Source organism: Arachis ipaensis, chromosome B10 (assembly GCF_000816755.2).
Source record: "Arachis ipaensis cultivar K30076 chromosome B10, Araip1.1, whole genome shotgun sequence".
Classification (NCBI taxonomy): Eukaryota; Viridiplantae; Streptophyta; class Magnoliopsida; order Fabales; family Fabaceae; genus Arachis; species Arachis ipaensis.
Genome location: NC_029794.2, coordinates 4,181,951 through 4,191,771, shown reverse-complemented (window position 1 = coordinate 4,191,771; position 9,821 = coordinate 4,181,951). Strand labels below are relative to the sequence as shown.

Sequence of the window (9,821 nt, the reverse complement as noted above, 5' to 3'; positions counted from 1 at the left end):
CTGGTTATTGTGCCAAAAATTCAGTACAAATAATCGATGTCGAAAAGAATTCGATCGTTAAGGTCGAAAATTATATATGCATGAAGTATACCATGGTTAAAAAAAAATATAAATGAGTTAGGTTTGATGATTAAGTTATCTTGTTTTTGGTGTGCAAATTTATTTAAAATCTAAGGTTATTTGAGGTTTAAAACTACTTAAAGTCGAGGACTACTTAAAGAGGCTAAAGTTATATCAAATAGCTTAAGATTTTTTTTTCTATAAGTAGAATTAGTTTCAATAAATTAGGGAAGCTTCCATTTATTCATACACTAATTCACTCTAAAAGTTTCTAGTCACACTAACGCACTGAAACATGAGTCACGAGTTGTAAGTATTGGGAGACTCCATTTTTTCTTCCAATCATTTTAATTATGTTATTTTTTTCTATTATTTAAATTCTGTTATTTTTATTCAAACATTTGTTAATTTCTGCATATTTTAATACAAGTTTTGTCATATTTAATTTTTTATATTTTGTACGTGTTTTTTTATTTTTTATTTTCTATAATTTCTATTTTGCGTCCCTCTCTTTCGTTTCATGAGGGAACCCTCGAAGTGGAGTAATGAAGCTTTTGGGCCTACACTATATTACCCAAAAAAGAAGAATTTGGGCTGGTAGTACCGAAAATACCTTCCACCATGGCACTAATTTATCAACTATTTAACTAAATTGGATTGGCTAAGAGTGTGAGCTCACTCCTCTAGGTAAATAAATGTCGGAAGTTTATATTTTTTTTATGTTCAGTTCATTTTTGTATTACTTAATTATTAATTATATCTACTCTATAACTTAAAAATACTTTTATAATTTCTAAAAATTTAAAAATATGTGCGAGTGCATTATTAGAATTAGTAAACACACCATTTTACTCTACTACCTAAATGGTTTTGAGCTAGTTTTTGTTTATTTACTTTTGCTTGGAAGAGAATAAATATTTTGAAGGGAAAACGTGAGCAGAGAGGGAAAGTAGGAGGCATGATGTTTGATGACATAAACACTGCACCAGTCGGCCGTCATTTCAAAACTCCATTATCAAGAAAATGTGTTGTATGTGGCATCTCATCTCATCTGAGTGATTTGACCAGCCAGCCAGCATTCTTGTTGAATGCTCTGTGGACCCCACTCTTTCAAATGACACGGGAGGGCCCACAAGTGCGGGCTCTAACCCTCTGACGTGGCCCCCATCTGTCGTCACGCTCCTCCATAGACATCATTCCCACACGCAACGCCAACACTCTCAACTCTCAACATACATCTCTACCCACCTTTATCTTACAAGTTATCGAATATCACATGTCAAAGGTAAAGGGAATTTATAAGTTGTATATGAATGGAAGAGGCACCAATAGAAATTTGTAATTTAGTCCATTTTGATGCTCTGGACTATGTGATTAATTAAATAAGAATTTCTTCTTAAAAAAGTTAAACTAAATATAGCAAGGCAGAAAAACAAAAAATGTTAGCTAGGAAAAGGTTATGTAGGTGTGTTGGTTGTTTCTTTCGGCGTCGTGGGCGTTGGTGTTGTTTCAACTTTTAATTAGTTGTCGTACGTGGGTGGATGGCGCCGTTTGCCATACATCATTACCATTGACTGCGGCGGCACATATTATTCAAATATATTCATATAATGATGCATGCATGCATCTCATATCATGTGTGTATGCACATGGATGGATCCATCATTCAATAACAAGTGAGGTTTGGGGTTCTAACTGGTCCTACATATATTACGCCTTCTTTCTTTGTTTGTTGCCACCACTCCAATCAATGAAACATTGAACTAACGGAGCCTTTTTCCCTCTGCTTCCTTCACTTGTCACTTTCTTCTTTTCAATTCTTCTCGCACTAATCTATCTTTACCTAATTTTGATCATCAATTCTACTATCACCATTTATATTCAAAATTTAAATAGAATATATGTATTAAAAATATGTATATGAACGTAACAATTTGGTGCACAAGTTTGAAATTTACCCAAAAGCTTAAATTGATTTTCGGGTTCAGCAAGGATTGAACTCTTGACCTTTCGAATCTAGCACTCTAATACCATGTCACGATACTATTCATTTCAAAAGCTCCAACTGATGGAAAAAAGTAACACTAATTGTTATATCTCTAATACTCCCTAAACTTCCATTGTACACATTGTACAAATATTCCATTGGCTTCTCGTACTTTTCCTATATATATATATATACAAAAAGACAATGTTACTATTTTAATTGTCTAAAAAAATTTCTAGACAGGCACCCTCAAACAACTATACCTTTAAATGCTCAAAATTTTAACTTATAACAAAACTCTGGTTTTCACTAATATAGTTTAATGACATAACATGAAACATTTTATATTATAATATAAAAAGTAAAGCCGCCGCGGCCAATGAGGGTGGTGAATAATGCAAAGTGAAAAAAAATAAATCTTAATTGGATAGAGACAATAATCCAACACGTAGATTTCAAGGCCCCACCCATACTCCAATTTCTACAGGATCTTCAAACAAAGTGAAAGTATATGCAAATTCAATAAAGTAGTTGCTAACTTTGTTCTGACCTAACGCCAACATTCATTAGATATTTGTTCATAGTTTAAGCAATATTGTTGTACACATCACCGAACCTCCCTTTAAAATTTGAGCTTCATAAATTCATGATCACTTTACTTCTATTAAAGTGCTAGTTACATTCGTGTGTAACCGGGATAATTACTAAACATATCTTTAAAACACGTTACCATAAAAGAGGTAGATAACTAACGATTCAAAGAATAATTAGACTGATCTCATGTACATGGGTGTTTATATTCATGATGGATGTAGCTATTCATGTGATTAACCAACCATCCATATATCTATTGTTTGTTTTCACTGTGTAACGGGGAACCATCCATGTGTAGGTCTATTTGCAATGCTCCATTGCCCACAAATTCAAAAGGTAGTTTGTTTGATGGGCCACTCTAAGTTCCTCGTATTCTTCTTTTATCTCATAAGTCATTCTTTTATAAGTCATGTAGTTCAACAGAAATTTCTAAAATATCCTTTAAAAAATCAACTTACAGAATCATCCATTCTTCTTTCGTTGCTCCTTTAACTTGAATTCCTCCTTTCTTTTTGCCTTTTTCTTTTTATTGGATTTGGAAGAAAAGATTGAGTAAAAGTTCAATTATAATAATTAATAGAAAAACGCCCAAAGACCAACAAAATTTATTATTTTTGAAATCTAACAACATACTTTTAGTCAATATTTTTAAACATTGATGACTAACTGCTGACCAAAAACAACAAATTCTACTGGCTCTCTAACATTCTTCATAACAATGGCAAAGGTACATGATTGCCGCTTGACAGCCCAAAGAGCCATACTTTCAGGAAATTGTTGAATTATTATAAAATATAAGAACAAAAGCTAATCACATTAATGATGATGCTACTTTGCACAGTCCCAGTTTCAGTGCAAAGCAATTGAGTATAAATCTAATTCTCCAAACAATCTAAATTATTCAGTGCCATCAAAAGATCTACACAATTGCTGGAGTACTTTACTGGCACCAAGTAAGGGGGTATTTTTCTAAAGTTTTGTCTCGACAAGTATTGGTAATATAATTGCTACAAACAATATGTGCAAACTCATGAACAGAAGCAACTTGCTAAGAGTTTTCTGAGTCACTTGAACCAGCGCGAGCATCTAGATTCAATTCGTCCCCAGCATCATGAGCAATCCTCCATCTATTATATGCAATAACAGATATCAGCCAAATCAGAGTTGAAGTTATCAGAAACAAAACTTTTATTTGATCTATACCTCTCAAGCACACTTTTCCCTTCCTTGAATCTTTGATTTTTATCATGCGCAACAACCTGAAGAAATCCAAACTAGTTATTAATCAACATTGAACTGAAATCATCAAAGTGATGCTGATTGTGTCATATAATCATACAGTATGCAGAAAAGTTGATTGAATTATCTCCTCAAATATTTATTGGTTAAATTTTTCACTACACTGTATTATCTCATTGACTTCAATTCTGCTCGGTTAAACTGACCGTTCGTATGGAAGAAGAGGAAAGCTGAGGTGCAAAGGTAAAACTCACATATTTCCATCCGAGCATTTGTCCACAGCAGCAACAAAATATGTCTTCAACAGTGTGCCAGCCAGACATCATCATTCTCTCTTCCTGAGGCCCGAGAGTTATATTCACCCTAACCGAAGCCAGAATTATAATCAAAGACATCACAGGTACAAAATAATCATTTAGCAATATGCTAGATACACATTAGTAAGGGAGAAAGGATACTAATAGATTAAAATATTGAATTATTATAGCTCATCGAATTTCTCATACAACCTTGATCAGGAACAAGAGACATATAAGAGAGGGTTACTAAATAATATCACAACTTATTATTTGCAGGCAAAGTGGGGTGATGTGTGGGCCATAAGAAAAACCCCAAATTTAATATGATCCAAGAATAGATTACTACAGGTTTTCCTTCAGGAAGACTAGGAGGTTTTGTTAACATAAGGTGTAAATTAAACAGAGAATAGCATTTTTATATTTGAAAATGGTCAATATTCAGACAAAGTAATTAGCACCCTATTGAGGATGCTGAGTCATTATTCAACTAATATGATAATGTTTTCTATATAACAGACAAAATCAAAAGGATCCACTCCATTCAACCAGGTGGATAGAGGAATAGATGCCCTTTGGTGATTCAGGGGGAAACTATCAACCTGGTTCAATGCAAAAAGCTTAACAGAAATAAAAGAGATATATGTAACTAAGATTACAGAAAGGAAGAAATGGGAGAGGGGGGAGTTAGGGAAAAACTTACACATTGCTAAATAGGTATGCCCTCCCTCGAAGGCAAGTGAAGGACTGATCATCAAAGGAGGAGAAAAAAAGAAACAAAAAAAACAAAAAGGGGAGTTAGGTTACTCAGGTTTGTTAAAAACTTGAAATACTCACAAAAAAGGTAACTACAATTTCAAAACTGAAATAAACGGTAGCAAGTTATGGTAACTATCAAGAACAAAGCAGACATTACACAGAAGGCAAAAGCTAGTCAACATGAATGAAACTCCAGGTCCTTGTTGCAAAAGGAGTGCAATGCAAGGAATGTTATTGAATTGTGAAATTCCCTTCAACCTGAATCAGTTGGACCAAAGGCTGAATAAATCCAGCCCAGAATCAAACTTTGCGCGTTGCAGAAAGTGCAATGCAAGGAATGTTATTTTTATTGTGAAATTCCCTTCGACTTTAATCAGGTTGGACCAAAGGTTGCATAAATCCAGCACAGAATCAAACTTTGAAAATGACTCAGCCTGAGTAAGAACTCGTGTAAAATATACACACAATTGCATCTCATTTTCAAAAAGCACACCAGGCATCGGTTATCTAAGTGTTGTACAAATGATAACCTATCACATCTATAAGTTGTACAAATTTTCAGCAGAGGACATATTCTTATGCACAGGGAAGTGCCAAGGATAACAATGATATGATGATCTGTAGCAACTACGACTGCAGAATACTAAAATTTTAGAAAAGGGCATGTTCTAAATGGAAGTCAGATAGATGTGGTGCTCAATATGCAATGAGAGAGCAATTACAGCTGCATTACCCATTGGTTTCAGTGATCCACATTCCATATGATATGACACATGCTGTTATCGAATTTGATCAATCCTTTTATCATTGAAAACATAAACGATAAACAATCAACTACTACTCGTAGAACATACACAACTGAATAATCTCCTAAACAATTATGTTCCACGAGTTCAATCAATGAGTCTCTACAAAATTCAGTCTTTCCCCAAATTAAATTCATCATCTGAAATCCCATAACAACGATCACGAAAAAATTTCAATTTTTTTCAAATAATTCAAATAAGAAATAGTAAGACCAGGGAAAAGGGGGGGGGGGGTTGAAATTAAGAAAAGGAAGAGAGTACCCGAGAGAGAACGTCGTCAGAGAGGGCAAGAGGGGTATCGCAGAATCTGCATCTGTAAGCCCTGCCTTGCAATTCGAGAAGAAAAACCCTACCCATGTACCCTAATTCAAACCCTAACCCCCCAAGGTGGTGGTTGTTGCTCTCTCGAACCCAAAGTGACGGTCTTCTCTGTTCTGTTTGCGGAACCAGGAAGCTGGCACTTCATACCATGCTACGGGCAACCGGAAATGCAGGTTCCTTTTTTTTTTTTCCTGTACAAATGTAAAAGAAAAAAAATTGAAAAGCAAAATGATGATTGAATTGGTCTGACTTGTATGTAGGGCTGGAAGTGAGTCAAGCCAGCTCGACGAAATTTCAAAAGGTATCGGATCACAAAGATTGTATGGTAATGTTGTTTCACTTTAAAGAGTTCTGATCTTCTAGACTGAGGACATGTGTAAAGTGATGGAGTAATTACCTTGGAACTTGGATCGATTTGATAAAATTCACATGGTGAAAATCAGGTAAAGTCGACTTCACATGAAGTTGATTTCTAATGGCTCTCAGATATTAACTTCACGTGAAGTCGAGTGCACCTGAGTTTCCACCAATTCACATACAATACAATGTGTTGTTGACAGCTTAACTATCCCACAAATTTCCTATTTTCTTGTTTGCAGCAAATGAACGAGGCCTCCAACCATGGATAAATCTCCAGGTTTGATTTTCATATTCCCTTATGTCTCTAGAAATAAACAGCCTAAGATGTCACTAGGGCTGGAGGTGAATTAAGCCAGCTCATGAGCCAGCTCGAGCTCGATAAGCTAAGCTCGTGAGCTGGTGAGCCAAGTTTAAACCTGGAATTGAGTTCATAAATTAAATGAGCCGAGCTTGAATTTGGATAAGCCCAGCTCATTAACTCGTGAGCTGACTCGATTATATATATATATATATATATATATATATATATATATTATAACAATCTTAATTATTTAATATTTATATTTATTTTTTACATATAATTTTAATATAGGACATAAATAAAAAATTTATAATTTATTGATAGATAAACAATATATAAAATTGATCTTTTCAAATATTTTTTAAAATATATAAGTTATAATTTATTGATATAGAATTATAGATTATGTATTTATGTTTCTCTTATTTGAGCCAGCTCGTGAGTTTTTGGTGAGCCGAGCTTGAGTTTAAGAAATAAGCTCGATTGTTAATGAGTCGAGCCGTGAGCCAAGCTCAATTTTCGTGAGCCGAGCTTGAGCTTGGTCTAGCTCGGCTCAGCTCGGCTCACTTCCAGCCCTACTTGTATGACATCTATTGTATATACAAGTCTTTTTGACACACAAATTTATGTAAGATAATTTTAACTCAACAAAATATACTTTCATAATGTATGCGTATAATCACGACGTTCTTTTTCACGTTTGTATTACGCGTTTTTTTTCATTCTCTTTCTTCTCTTTTTTTTTGTATTTTTTTAATTCACGTGTTTTATCCTCTTCGTCATTCTTTTTATTATTGAATAAAATAAGAAGGAAAAGATGAATAAGATAAGGAGGAAAAAGAGGAAGAATTTTGAATTATGCAGAATTTATCAGTACAAAACTATTGAAAATTCTTAAACAATACACTTAAATGTCTTAGTTTTACCTCAACATTTTCGCTGCAACTAAGGAGCGGAATTTAGTTGAGATAATGGGGTATGCCCTCCAAATTTTTTATAAAAAAATTAGTAGTATTTTTCTAAAAGATAAAAAATAGTTCAATTGGCTCACATACTTTACTATGACTTCGTCATTGTCGCCTACAACTACACAAAAATATTTTTTTTAATGTTGCATTTTTCTTTCTTCTTCTTTTCCTTACTTCTTTCTTTCTTTTAGTTAAATAAATATAAGTTCATCATCTTTTAAGTAATTTTGCATCATTATGTGTTAATTCTTCTTCTTTGTTTGATTTTTTTGTTTTTATTCTTGTTAAGAAATAGTAAAACAAGAAGAAACTTAAGAAGGTAAAACAAAAGAAAAAAAGATGAATAAGAAAAAAAAGAAGATGGTGATGATGATAAAAAAAAAAAAAGAAGAAGTAGCAGAAGACGAAGAAGAGGAAAAGGAAGAACTTTGAATTATACAAAATTTATCAGTACAAATTCACCAAAAATTCTTAAATAATACACCTAAATGTCTTAGTTTTACCCCGAAATTTGCTGCAACTATACAAAAATATTTTCTCTAATGCTGCATTTTTTTCTTCTTCTTTTTTTCTATTTCTTTCTTTTTTTTAGTTAAATGAATGTAGGTTCATCCTCTTCCAATTAATTTTGCAGCATTATGTATTTTTTCTTCTTCTTTGTTTGATTTTTTTGTTTTTATTCTTGTTAAGAAAGAGTAAAACAAAAAGAAACTTGAGAAAATAAAACAAGAAATGAAAGGAATAAGAAAAAAGAAGAAGATTGTGATGATGATAAAAAAAAAAAAAAGAAGCAGCAGCAGAAGATGAGGAGGGTGAAGAGGAAGAGTTTTGAATTATGCAGAATTTATCAGTACAAATTCACCGAAAATTCTTAAACAATACATCTAAATGTCTTAATTTTATCCCGAAATATGCTGCAACTATACAAAAATATTTTCTCTAATGCTGTATTTTTTTTCTTTTTTTCCTTATTTCTTTCTTTTTTTAGTTGAATGAATGTAGGTTCATCCTCTTCCAAGTAATTTTGCAGCATTATCTGCTTCTTCTTCTTCTTTGTTTGACTTTTTTTGTTTTTATTCTTGTTAAGAAAGAATAAAACAAGAAGAAACTTGAGAAGGTAAAACAAGAAATGAAAGATGAATAAGAAAAAAAAAAGAAGAAGAAGTAGCAGAAAATGAAAAAGGAAAAAGATGAAGAATTTTGAATTATGCAGAATTTATTCGTACAAATTCATCGAAAATTATTAAACAATACACCTAAATGTCTTAGTTTTACCCTGAAATTTGCTGCAACTACACACAAATATTTTTTCTAATGCTGTATTTTTTTCTTCCTTTTTTCTTATTTTTTTCTTTCTTTTAGTTGAATAAATGTAAGTTCATCCTCTTTCAAGTAATTTTGCAACATTATGTGTTTCTTCTTCTTTTTTGTTTGATTTTTTGTTTTTATTCTTGTTAAGATGGTAAAACAAGAAGAAATTTGAGAAGGTAAAACAAGAAATAAAAGATGAATAAAAAAATAGAAGAAAAAGGTGGTGATGATAATAAAAAAAGAAGAAGAAAAAGCAGTAGAAGATGAGGAACAGAAAGAGGAAGAACTTTGAATTATGCAAAATTTATGAGTACAAAAATAATACACCTAAATGTCTTAGTTTGATCCCAAAATTTGCTGCAACTACACAAATTGAGAAAATTTTATGGCAAAAATTTTGGATCTGGCAACGTCATCAATATGGCAAAATTTCTACGATAACGATAACGACGATATGTATAAGAAAATGACGACGATGCTATAACGATGATGATCATGATGATGAGGATGATGGAGTAGAAGGAGGAAAATGAAGAAGGAGAAAAAAGTTCAACGAGGAGGAGGAGGAGGAAGAGGAGGTGGTGGTGTTGGTGACGGCGATAACGAAAGAGAAAAATAACGAAGAAGAAGACCACGAAGTGTCACGAGAAGAAGAAGAAGAACGTGCAGGGCGCGTGAATGTAAATGACTTGTATCGACTTGTATCTGTAAATGACTTGTATGTGAAAAATAGTTGAATAAGTTATATTTTGTATTTAAAAAATTATTATAGAAGTATTTATTTTAAAATTGTGTAATAAATAGAAATGATAAAATAAT

General features: G+C 32.6%; 1 protein-coding gene across 2 annotated transcripts; it reads right to left on the bottom strand.

Moving 5' to 3' along the window:
- On the bottom strand, positions 3,458–6,265 carry LOC107623521 (protein yippee-like At5g53940). Of its 2 annotated transcripts, none has more exons than XM_016325838.2 (5): positions 6,003–6,172; positions 4,880–4,923; positions 4,135–4,243; positions 3,845–3,900; positions 3,458–3,768 (listed from the first exon to the last, which is right to left on the bottom strand). In XM_016325838.2, the coding sequence occupies exons 1-5, from the start codon at positions 6,096–6,098 to the stop codon at positions 3,690–3,692; spliced, it is 384 nt and encodes a 127-aa protein (XP_016181324.1). In that variant the 5' UTR covers positions 6,099–6,172; the 3' UTR covers positions 3,458–3,689. The 2 variants fall into 2 exon arrangements, with proteins under 2 accessions (XP_016181324.1, XP_020968610.1); XM_021112951.1 differs by having other exon boundaries at positions 3,533–3,768; positions 4,087–4,243; positions 6,003–6,265.